Here is a 12,823-nt window from a genome sequence, read left to right as displayed (position 1 = left end):
AAAAAAATACTGTGATCTCACAATTGAATTAAAATTGTTTAAATATTAAATGTGCTCTTCCAAATAACTTTTAGAAAAATAACAAAAACATTTGACTTCTCTTTTTTTTTACTTCTCTTGAGGTGTTAGAAATAAGTCTAACATAGTCTGTGTTTTTAAAAGAGTAATAAATTCTGTATTTTTTAGAGTTCATTCTCCTTGTAAGCATCTTTTAAATATAATTTCTAAAATTAACTAGACCTGATTTTCTAATATGAAAAGTTTGAGATTTGAATGTTCTTTTTTTCCTTCTAGGAAATATGTCAATATTGAGTTCGCCCAGACATCAGAGCTGTATAATGCATGTTGATATGGATTGCTTCTTTGTGTCAGTGGGTATACGAAATAGACCAGATCTCAAAGGTCTGTATTCTTTATGTTTTAAGGAAATACCGTGCTATGAATATATATTCTAAGCGATAACAAAATGTTTTTTTTTTTAAGAAATATTTACTCTGATTTTCCTTAGCAGAATCAGTTACTTCAATTTTTTGTGTGTTCCATTGTCAAGAAAGTTGTATGGAAATTAGAAAACTTTTCTCTCCTTGTAGAGATGAAGTCTTAAAATATGTACCTTTGATTCAGTGATATGTAATCTAAAACTATCATTGGGCATTTTCTGTATTTATTACTGGAAATTTTGTGGTAACCTGTATCTTTGGATCTTCATCTGTATGTTTTCTTTCCTTATGAGCACATAACTAGATTAGCTGTCCTGGTGCAAGTGAACATTCCAACTTTTGGTTGTAGAGTAATTTTTTTTTAATTGAATATGGCTAAAATTATGTGAAGTCATCTGGTTAGTCTACATTTAATGCAATGTCAGGTATTTGTGAACTAGTCATTACTTTTTGAGACATTTATTCTGGCTGTTTCAGTAATTATCTCTATCCGAAAGAAACAGCTATATTAACATTATCTTCCGAAATTCAGTGCTTCTCTTGTGAAAAGAATCACTAATTAGGGTATAGAAACTGCTGAGTAAATTATCCACATTTTATAGGTAGTTGCTTTGCCAGCTTTGAAAAAAATTTTTAGAATGTTAAAGAATTGAATTTACCCTGAGAGTAACTTAATAACTTTTTAAATGTGTGGGGTTTTGTTGCTTTTTATATTTGTTTTGGCTCTGGAGATGGATCCCAAGGCCTTGTGCACGCAAAGCATATGCTATACCACTAAGCTACAGCCCACCACCAGAAGGTTTGTTTTGGTGGTGGTGATTTTATGTATGTGTGAAGTCCTCACAAATGTATTCTGTGAATGTACTGCTTTACAACATTGCAGTTAATGTGTAGTTTACGCGCACACACAAGGAAATTACACATAATGTCATTTTCTAGCTAAGGCAAAAACAAACTGTATACTCATGTTTCATTGTATGATGAGTCATACTGACTTAACTTATATCTTACTGTAAAATTGAAAGATAAATACAGATGTTGAGCCTACTTTTTGGATACTTGAAATAAAGAGTCGATATATACTCAGCTCTCCCCCCTCTCCCCCCGCAAATCTAGGACCTGAGTTTCCTGCTTTCTACTCTAAAAAATCAAACAAACCCCATAGAAAGCTAAGCAACACTGCTGCTTTTATATTTAATAAGTATATCAGAATTGTCACCAGTAATTTCCTTTTGAGGGGGGAGGAGTTGGAAAGCATAAACAACATTTGCGTGGTGGTTGGTAATCTTTAAAGGTATTTGCTTCCATGAAGATCAGCACCTAAAAATAAAACTAAAAAAAAAAAGTCATGTTTTTAAGGTCCCTTGAAAAAATTTCCTTTATGTAATTAACATTCCTAGGTACATAGATACAGAAATAATTCAGTCTTTTCCTTGCAGGAAAACCAGTGGCCGTTACAAGTAACAGAGGCACAGGAAGGGCGCCTTTACATCCCGGTGCTAACCCTTACCTGGAGTGGCAGTATTACCAGAATAAAATCCTGAAAGGCAAAGCAGGTACAAATGAGCTCTTTGCAGTCATAGTTCGCCTGTGGATGGTTGACTTCTGGATTTTGCTGTTGCTGTTCACTGCTATATAAGTGAGAGCTGAATTACAGTCATTTGCTTTTGCATTGGAGAGTTTCAAGGATGTCATCGACATCTTTAAATTTGAATATAATAAAGATGATTGTTTCTAGTTGTGTTTTGTCAAATTGGATAGTGATAATTTCCTAGAAAGAGGATGAAAAATATTTTTTAAAGTTATCAACTTGCTTTTTTATAGAATTAGATTGGGGATAATTCCGGACATCTGTTTTGTTAGAAGTTTGTTATCTAGACCTGAAGGTTAAGTAGAACTAGTCATTTGGTCTCTATCACATTGAAGACACTGTAAATTCATCTTCTTCAAGATTTTTATGTGAAAGCAGGGTAATAAAACTTCAGTTTATCCGAATAAAAATACAAATACCAGTAATTGTTCCCCATGTCTTTTATTACTGAACCTGTTCCATATGAGAAAGATTTGCTTAGGTCTCTTAACTTTTAAACTTTTGATACAAATTGTAAGTTATACTTGTCATAATACCTAAGTTTCGTGTGTATTTTATTTTTTCATGCCTGAGTAAATTCCCTGACAAATGTTTGCCTAGAAATGAAATTCTTTGATGCTGATCACTTTCTTCATGGATGTCTTACAAAGCCCCCAAATTTAAAAATTGCTCTTACAGAGAAATGGAAAGTAGATATACCATGGTATGGAAAGTATGCAGTTTGGTTTTACTGCATTTATTTCATTTTCCTAGTTTTTCAGTTACAAGGTTTTGGATAGTTCTGGATGAAACCTCTACTAAGACAATAGGAAAATCAGTGGACATCTCTGAGGATCTTTTTGGGGATTACACTTGGTGATCATCTGTATGCATGGTGTAAATAAGAAAATAACTGTAGATGCATACTTACATTGTATTTGTACATGTATCTCCCACGTTTTCTAAGGCTATTCTTGGTCTTTAAGTCTTTTCAAAGATTTTTGAGATTCTAGAACTTGTACCATGAGTAGATCTTATGGTAGCTGTTGAACTTGGTGAGATTTAGTTGTATTGTGGTATGGTTAGCTTCTTAAATACTATTAGTTTGGTTTTGTGGTTCGGTTTTTATTTTCTATGTGGTATTGTTAAAAAGATGAAATATTGGGTTCTGGTAAATAAGTAAGTAGCTTTAGGAAGTGCATGATGCTTGTCACATATTGGATTCTTAGTAAATACGGAGAGATGTTGAAGAAAAATATCCCAGGTTAATATATTTGGTAGCATCTCCCAGTTTCTCAGTGCTCAGTCTCTGCTGGGTAGAGTCTGAGTTTGCTACACACATCCTTATTTCAGCAGTTTGAATCTAGATTATTTCTGTCAGTAGGCATGTATTTCTTAGAGCTGGCAGGGACCCTGGTCCTCTTTGGTCTTTCTTCCATCACTGTCTGACCATAAATGGTTTACTAACAATATTGTAATTGATTTCTTGTCCTCATCTGTATATCCATTCTACTTTCATAATGTTAATGACTTTTTTATAATTCACATCCCCTTCACCTCTAAATGTGAGTGAACCATCAGAAGGCAAATATTAGGAGAAATATTTAAATTTCACTTATCATTGAAAACTCAAAAGTAGATTTTCCTCTCATTGGAAAATGTGGTTATGATACTCTGATTTTAAACTCTCTTCTTTTAACTTGATGTCATTCACTATTATATCCTAAGCCTTTTGGCCCATTAGGATCTTGCCAAAAAATATTTGCTACGTAGAAAATTAATAGATTGTTCATTACTATAAAATTTATTTCCAACTAAGCTTGTACTGAGAACTTGTTTTTTCATTGTCTTTATTCCTCTTTTCTTGTTATTTCCCAGTCTTTCTCTGGGTCATTATTATACATGACACCAAAACTAAAGATATTCTGGATCGATTTAGGAATTAGAATCTTTGGCTTCTGCACACTAGCTTTTTTAAAAAAAAAAATCAGTTCTAATGTTTTGGCTTGTACGTCTCTGCAGAGAATTAGGACAAACAAGCATCTTTGGTTCTTTTTAGAAACTTGGCTTTCTTATTAATGTATTCAGAAACTCATAACCAGGGTATCTCATCCATCCGTGGCTTCCTTTGGAAGCTGCATCCTGAGCAGTACTCTGCAGTGACACTTCTCACTGATGATCTTATATTTGGAAGCATTTATATTCTAGATAGCATGGTTGGGGCTTTTGACCCCATCCTGGATTCCAAAGATGCGGATGTTTTCTGTCCCTTCAACAACTTCAGTTTTCATTCTAAAGAACAACAGTTTTTAAAATCGTATCAGTCATAGATTTATTCTCAGCGATTTCTTTTTCACAGACTTGGGTCCTGGCCTCTGATTTCTCCAACCGTTCCTCCACATTCTCCATGTGCCCGTCTAGTTTGTCAAGTTTTGATGAGCAGTTCTCTACTTTGCCCTCCAATGAGGACAGTGTGTCCCTGCATTTCCCTGAATCTCACATGAAGCAACTCACTCCGCTGGTGGAGGGACCCACGCATTCTGCTGCACTGTGGAACAGGTCAGCCAGCCCAGTGAAGAGGAACACAATGGTGCTGCCTCTCAGGACAGGGCATTGGGGGCACATGGGCCACTCTGTTCTTGCCTCAAGCATGAGCATTCTGTAATGTGTAGGCAGGGCCCCAGGTTGTCTAGCTTTTCCAATGTAAAAGTCACACAACTCCTGGCTTTTAAGGCGTAACTCAGGGCTACACCTTTGAAAGGCAGCTGATTGTGGCTTTTCAGGCTTCCACACTTCCTTTTTTGATGTAGTGGCACCCTCTGTTGGACCGTTACCCACAATTCTGACATTCTTACAAGATTAGATAATGGACTGTGATAGAAACACTGGATAATCTGCTCTGCATTCTGTCTGAATTTGTAATAGTGTAGCATATATGTTACTTATACTTTATCAGAAACCATAATTCACATTACCCTTTCTGCTATTTATTTTTTGATGCAAGTATGATTTGACCCCCACTGAGATGCCAGTCCTGGCTTTGATTTGCTTTTATGCTGTGTGTGTGGGTTCTGTAATCTGGAAATGCCTTTGGGTTGCATAGTTAGTTAAAAGATGTTAATGATTATGGGTTAAATGAGGAAGAGTTATTTTAGCCCATGATGCCAGATACTTTGCCATGTTTTCCTGGTGGTGCATTAACTTAGCTGATTTTTCATGGAACATTAAGTGTTTTAAATAAATGGAAGAGAAATGCTAGTTTTGTTTGCTATGTATTTTTACAGTACACTCTTAAAAGTTTGTCTAGAATTAGTTGAAATGGTATATTTTGGTTTTGTTTTTTACTGATAGTATTTTTGTTAATATGGTAGAGATGCAGCTGAGATTGTTTTCAGAATGTGGTATATTATATATAGCATACTCTTCTTACAACTTAGCAGTATTATCCTGAAGTCTACAACTAAAGTTTTATTTTAATCTTCTCAATTATTAGTGAAGTTAAAAATGGTAAAGGAAGTAAAGTCGCATATAGCCAGTAGGTTCTCTAGGCCATGTATTTTCATATTCTTGTAAAGTTGTAAATTGGGTTTGGATATTAAGAAATGGTGAGCTGTATTATTTAGGCTAGAATTGGGTTCTGTAAAGCAGTTGATAATCTGATTGCATTTGAATGTTTTTAATTGAATTGAATGAACAATTGCATTGTTGAGCCAAAAAAGAATTACCCAAAAGGGGAAATACTGTAAAGTTCTATTTACTGTGTTTAGAAAAAGCTTAAATTTAGGCCAAAACTTCTTTATCGTATGTAACCCTCTAAATTATTTTTTGATCAAGTGGCTGGTAGGAATTTGATGTTTGTTTAGTATATTAATTAGGTTTAAATTCTGCATTAGTTCTCTTTAGGAAACAGCCAAGAGCATTTATTTTCCATTAACTTTTTCCCACTGCAGAAAGCTGTTCATTCTTCCTCAGGCTATAGAAGGGAGTTCATCTCCCTGATCATTTTCCATTCTTGTTTACCTCAAGGGATTGTGTTACAGGGATTATGTCTTATTTTTATCTTTTGGTGTATATTTTAAAATTTTCTATTAAATTAAGACATTGACTTTATTATGATACATTTTCATGTGACTGCTGATGAGTATAATGAAAACGCCATTTTAGAGTTAGAGTTTTCTTTTATTAAATGAGATAATGGGGAAAAATATATTTGGAATTTAAACATTGCTAATGAAATAATGGAAAATAAGTTTCTCAAATATAAGTTAAGGAGAATCCATTTTTAACATATAATTATTGGATTTTATTATTTTAAAGCAGATATACCAGATTCGTCAGTGTGGGAGAATCAAGATTCTGCACAAACAAATAGAATTGATTCTGTTTTGTCAAGGGCTGAAATTGCATCCTGCAGTTATGAAGCGAGGTATGTAAAAGTTAAGTGTTGTAATTATTAGTGAATAGTCATTTCACTTAAACTTTAAATAATTTAATAGTTTGTTGTGAATCTGTAAGTCCTGCAGTAGAAACCAAAAGAATTGGGCATTGTCATTTTTATTGTATTTTGAAGCATGAAATTAAAGAATTACAGATATTTCTTGAATGAGAGAAGGTCTTAATATTTAGCTATTCTAATCTTTCCCTTTTATTAAGAAAAACCTCTTCTAAAACTCATTTTTAAAATGATAAGTAATTTCATACAGTCGTGCCCTATGTTCTTAAAACTGATAAGAAAATTGCTAAAAGTATTGTCAGTTTGTTGGCACCAACTTTGTGTCAGTCTTTATCTTACAGTAAACTTAAACCCTAATTAAATTTGCTATTTCGATGTAAAAGGAAAAACATTTTCCTCAAACTTTAAAAAAGCAGTCATTTAAAAATAATCATAATAGTTGTAAGTAGAGGGAGTAATAATTAGAGAAATCTTTGTTTTTCTTCTCTAATAATTTTACCCAGGTATTTTTACCTTTATTGCACAGCACTGTTGCTATGTTAAAAGTATTTGATAATTACAAAAAGAAATAGTCTTAAATCAGTTGCATTTTTTGGTCTTGATTCAAAATAGGAGTAATTCAAGCAAGTCTAATCTGAACAAAAAATGTGAGCTCAACATCACTAATCAGTTTTTATAAGCATTAGAATATTTTTAAGTTTTTGCTAATTTACTGAAATTATAAGTATAAAAGCATGTTCAAACATGTATAAAATGTGTTAAATTTTTTATCTTATACTTTTACTCCCACACTAACTTCGTCTTTCTTATTAACAGAACTGTTTAATCTTTCTCATTGTGAGGTAATAATATAGCCAAAGAATTGAATCTTCAGTTAGCCAGTGATAACTGAGTGAAGTACAAATTGTTTGGGATTGCAGGTGCTGCTTTTTATTAGCACAGGTGGTGAGAACTGTCTGTGGAGCCCAGTAGGCTGATCTCTCCCTCTGCTTCATTAGTAAGCAGTGCTTCCGGGGCTGGAGAGTCGTGTTCAGTGTCTGGGGCTCCATGATGCCAGAAGTGCATTCTTGGGTTTGCTGCTTGGTGAAATGAGAGCCCCACCTTTGCCACTGTCTTTGCAGAGTCCCCCTTCCTCCAGTAGGGAGGCCCTGCCTCACAAGTGGAAATGTTCCAAGTTCCCAACGGCTTTGCACTCAGAGCCAGACTTACTTCATGGCTCTAGGCCTCTGGTGTTTGGATGGTGCATTTGTATTGACCCACAGATGGCTACAGTCATGCTGAACAGGACTTACAGCCTAATTAGAATGAGATGTGTAAGGGCCAGATACTAGGTAGAAGGCCAAATGTTTATATTTCAGGAGGTGAATAAAGGGACGACAGTGAATTTTATGTAAGTTGAAAAACCCACTACTACAGGGTTTTTGTCCTGTAATTATAATTTTCCATTTTCTTGTAAATTATTCCTAATGAATGTATCTAGAAAGTGATTTCTAGGGATGGCTGCCTCCCCTTGCGACTGTCCAATAGGCATGTTTTCTTTATGTGAGAAGATGAAAAAAACAAGTAGTATAATGATTTTATCTGAAAAGTTTCAGATTAGAGTAGGGATTAGAATATGGGAATAACTAACCCAGTTCTGTGCATGGGTGAGTATTCCATAGATGTACAGTAATAATGAAATCAGCAAAGGATGGGCTGTGAATATGAGATGGTAAAAGTCTAAAAAGATAGAATGCATGTACACAGTATACATTACTCCTAGTAGTTTTATCTTTACTTACCATAAAGAGCAGACTGTGTGTTTAGTAAATGAGAACATGGATATGTGGATGAATAGGTAATGGTACACAAATACTCCACAATCACAGATTTTTAAAATCAATTTTGAACCTCTTGTTTTCATGTGCTTTTGATGACCTTTTATTATTCATACTTTTTAGGGACATGAATTTCTTTTAGTATATTGAATGGACCATAGGAGTCACTTAATGGTTAATTTTTTATATTGTGTAATCTATCACCAAATGCCATTGTTTGAGGAAAGTGTATTGCATGAAAGAGCCTACCTGCACTGTGAACTTGAAGTGGGTATAAACTGTTTTTGCAGCGTATACTTAAGATGTACAGTATTGGTGATATGTCCTGTGTGGGATTTTAGGTGGGAGGAACAGATTCATGATGGGGCTCTAATTCCTGTGTCTCACTGCTGGGCAGCTTGATCCACCAGTGGTATATGCATGACTGTCCATTGGGCAGCTTTTTATTAATTTTATTAGTAAAAAGACTGATAACAGTGGTTAAATCCATTTGTACCACAGCTGCTCAATGGGACAGTCAATGCCTGAACCACTGGTGGTTCAAATTGGCAGGAACATGTTAATCATTCTGTTGGAGGACCACTTTAAACATGTTTTTGTAGTTTTCTTTACTCATTTATTTTCTCTGAAATCTTAATTTCTCAAACATCAGTTTAAGGTATTTTACTTCCTTTTGTTAGGGGAAACCTTTATCTTTCTTTTCTGTTTGTAACTTCCATATAGTGTCTGGTGGCTCTTACCTTTTCTTCCCAGGAAATGTGCATGAGTACCTAAGTACATGGACTGTATTTTACCAAGTGTTGTGCGTTTGTAATATTTGTATAAATTGAAAATTTTGAAAGTGAAATTATTATAAATACAAAAATAATATAAAACATTCCTTTAAATGTAATTACCTTTAATTACCTTTAATTTGTAAGTTTAGATTTTATATGTTGAGCCTATAAATCTTGCATTATTATTAGTTGAAGTTTACCTTCTTCAGTGGTAGGTTTTTTTGTCTGCGTTAGCATTCTGCAACTTTTTCAAGCTCTGTGTTTCTCACATACAGCTCTTGTGTTACTCATGTAGTAACCCACACTGTTACAAACTCCTTGCATTAACAGACAAGCTGTTGACTTGCTGGATAGTGCTGGGTTACCCTCATGAACACCAGGAGGTCCATTTTCTTTGAATTCTTAAACCCAGCACCTTACAGAGTGTCTGAGACATTATTGGTTAAGTGAATGGAAGAATTATTTTCCTGTTCTCTTTCTCAGTCTCCTCACTTTCTTAACTATCACTTTTTCCCTTATTAGAGATTTATTATTTTCTAGAGACATAACAGAGAGTTTATGATTTTTGTGTATATATAAAAAGTGCATTTGATTTTTGCATTGACTTCTGAGCAGCTTGGCTCTCAGTGGATTTATTGTTGGGGGGATGTCAGAGACCTGTGAGTCACTGAAGATTATTTTGTATCTGTGTTTCTAAAGGCAGTGACACCTCTATACTAAACAGTTAGTAAATATTTATTGAATGAATGTATAGAATAACCTTGATCAAACTATGTGATAATATCTCATAATCTGGTGAAACATTGCTTTATTATTTTGCTTGTGTTTTTACTGTAATATTTTTTTCTTGATTCTTTACAGAGTGATAAAATGGAATTTTACTACTAATTATGTATAATTCCATAATTATAGTTTTGTGCTGAATGCTCCAAATATCAAAGGTAATGTGGGGCATTGAGACACACAGTAGATTTAAAATTTACCATTTTCAATTAGGTCCCTCAAAGTTCTGGAACCCTGGCTCCTGCCCAGAGTGATGTCCTACCATATACAATGCTGTTGGCATCTCAACCACTGTGGAGCCACGTCAGGAGCATGGAATTGGTCAATTGGGAATTGGGTGGTAATAGAATGAGTACATTTTGTTTGTTTGTCACATAGCACTGTTTTGTGTAGTTCTTGCGTTTATATTCTTTGTCTTTGGGGGATGAACCCTAGCCAAACTGTGCCATGTATTAGGGGGAGAAAACCTTTTTGACAGCGCACTCCTGCTCTGTGGTGGTTGTGATATCACCAGCATATGGCATGCTGGCATCTCTGCAAAGGGGCCAGAGGTCAAATTTCAGGAAAAGTCTTCAGATACAGACAAGAGATGTCATTTACACAAGTCAGGAGATTGTGTGATTTTCTTTTGGGGGAAACAACCCTGTAAGTTTTCTTAATGCTTATTGTTACCCCCTAATGAGAAAGGGAACTGTGCATTAGTAGCATGGGGAAATATCAGCATATTTGATATTTGGTTTTCAATTTAAGACTTCCTAGTATAACTTCCATTGTGTCTTGTTTTCTCTCTAGACAAGTTGGTATTAAGAATGGAATGTTTTTCGGACATGCTAAACAGCTGTGTCCTAATCTTCAAGCTGTTCCATACGACTTTCATGCATATAAGGAAGTTGCATGTATGATGTATGAAACATTGGCAAGGTACAGTGTATGATACATTTTCATTTCAGTTACTCCATTTCTTTTATAGTGAAAATAATTCAGTTTTCTTTAACAGTGTCACAGTCACTTCTGCTAGACTTGTTTCTTAGGAGCCCTTTCCTGAACATCCCAGTTTCACAGAATTCTTTCTTTGGACAGTTTCAGGAAGTGGGAACCTGATCTAGAGGCATTTTTGCACTGCTGAATTTCTTTAGGTGCTCCCTGGTGGTGATGTAAAGTCTGAGTTTCTGCCTATGTAATTCCTAGTTAGTGATCCTAGTTTTTTCCCCCATGGAACCACATAGATAATGGTTTGGGTTTGGGTTTTTTTTTTTTTTAATCTAATTAGTTTCTTTTATTACATTTGAATTATTTTGTTTAAAATTTAAACTAATGGAGGTGGGCACAGTGGCAGGTGCCTTTAGTGCCAGCTACTTGGAAGACTGATGCAGGAAGATTGCTTAAGACCAGAAGTTCAAGACAAAACTGCATAACATAGTGAGTTCCCCCCCTCCATATCAAAGTAAACGAATAAAAGTAGAATTATTGGGTTGTTAACAAGTATAGACACTTTAAGTCCTATTACTTAAAGTCATTAGGTAAATCTTCAGTAATAATTTCAAAATGCTTAATGGGTTTGAAAAAAGGAGATTAATTTTAAAAGATTTAAAGTTTAGGTATATTTAATAACCCAGAATTTAAAAATGTATGTTATAGACCATTCATGTATTAGAGCAGGAGATGATGCAGTTTATCTGTAAAGGACCAGATAAGTCTCTCTTGCAACTACTTAATTCTTTATAAATTGAAAATAGACACAAATGAATGGTGTAGTTAGGCTGAGCTCCCATAAAACTTTATTTGTTGAAAGAAACATCTGGATGTTGGGCTAAGGGTTGTCTGTACCTGGGCTGTACTGATGTTCCAGGAGGCTGACTTTACCTCTTGTCTTTATCTCTGTCTCTCCCTTCACAGTTTATTTTGAACATCAGGGATACATAGTAGAAAGTATGGATGGCTGCTAGTTGCTACAGGTCTTACCAAGATGAGTAAATAATACTCGATCCCTGCCCTTGTGGGAACATCTGTAGGGGAAGAAAATGTAGAGACATTGTCTGGTATCAGTAGGTAGAGTTGAGTGCTGCATGGCAAACCAGTTAAAAACCCTGCTGTACTTGTGATCCCAAATGCAAGAATGGTGGGGTCACCAAGTGGGAAGGGCTTTAACCCTGTTCTGAAGCTGAGGTCAGTGATAGCACCCAAATAAGTGCTAGGAACGGGGCTGCTGAGCAGTAGCATCAACACCCTAAACTTCAGGCCAGAAAGAGTTGAGGGAGAGTTGTGATTTGTACTAGTCCTGAAGTAATTTTAGACTGTGAAGACATTTGTAGTGCTATGGTTGTATTCTCAAGGAAAATAAAATCACAGCATTATTCTAATACCCTTTGGAAATCCTATCTCAGGTTCACATTCTGTCTGCCTTAGGGCACCTTCCACTCTGAAACGAAATTCCTTATGTCAGGTATAACGTTCTGCTCTTACTTGAACTCTTTATTCTATCATAAACAGTACCTTGTTTCTTAAATGAGTTGTGATCTTGATGTAATTTGTAATCTGCAGTAGTTATAAGTAGGAGATGAGACTGGCCCTCCTAGTGCACATTACCAATGGACTATTAAGGACATTTCCCAGTTGTGAGGCCTCTGCCTACTTCCGGTTTCTTATCCACTTGTTTTGTGGTTTTATAGTCCTTGTGTTTAATTAGCATTGGAACCACATCTCAAATCTTTCTTTGCCTTTTCTCTAGCTAATTAAAACAAGTTCTCTATGGGGGTAGATCATAAAGCACAATTTAAAAAAAAAGACTTCTGTATACTGTTGTATAGGCAAGAATCTGTTAGACCTGCATTCAGGGTAATCAGCCACTCTGTGCTGTGGCACCCCTGCATCATAGGTCTCTTGTGATGGAAAGTTAAGTTAGGAGAGCAGCAATTATTTATTGGACTGCTTTGTGTAATTTTTCTGGGTGTTTTTTTTTTTTTTTTTTTTTTTGTTTTTTTAAA

General features: G+C 35.0%; 1 protein-coding gene across 7 annotated transcripts in view; it reads left to right on the top strand.

The window, feature by feature from the left end:
• Nucleotides 1-12,823, top strand: part of Rev1 (REV1 DNA directed polymerase) — a 50,172-nt gene that overhangs the window by 24,955 nt on the left and 12,394 nt on the right. For 3 of the 7 annotated variants that reach the window (XR_004516440.1, XM_033761726.1, XM_033761724.1), the window contains exons 6-9: nucleotides 295-402; nucleotides 1,880-1,996; nucleotides 6,328-6,436; nucleotides 10,632-10,760. Coding sequence is in view for 6 of the 7 variants with exons in the window: in XM_033761726.1 (XP_033617617.1) it covers nucleotides 295-402; nucleotides 1,880-1,996; nucleotides 6,328-6,436; nucleotides 10,632-10,760 (463 nt within the window). In the remaining variant the exon portion in view is untranslated. Of the gene's footprint in view, nucleotides 1-294; nucleotides 403-1,879; nucleotides 1,997-4,386; nucleotides 4,570-6,327; nucleotides 6,437-10,155; nucleotides 10,180-10,631; nucleotides 10,761-12,823 lie in introns of those variants that run through there. The other 4 variants (XM_033761725.1, XM_019210517.2, XM_019210518.2 and 1 more) reach the window with 4 other exon arrangements.

The sequence above is a fragment of the Fukomys damarensis genome, unplaced genomic scaffold, assembly GCF_012274545.1.
Source record: "Fukomys damarensis isolate Sample0158 unplaced genomic scaffold, DMR_v1.0_HiC HiC_scaffold_9, whole genome shotgun sequence".
Taxonomy (NCBI): domain Eukaryota; kingdom Metazoa; phylum Chordata; class Mammalia; order Rodentia; family Bathyergidae; genus Fukomys; species Fukomys damarensis.
Note: the sequence above shows the minus strand (reverse complement) of the source record. Positions and strands in the feature narration are given on the sequence as shown.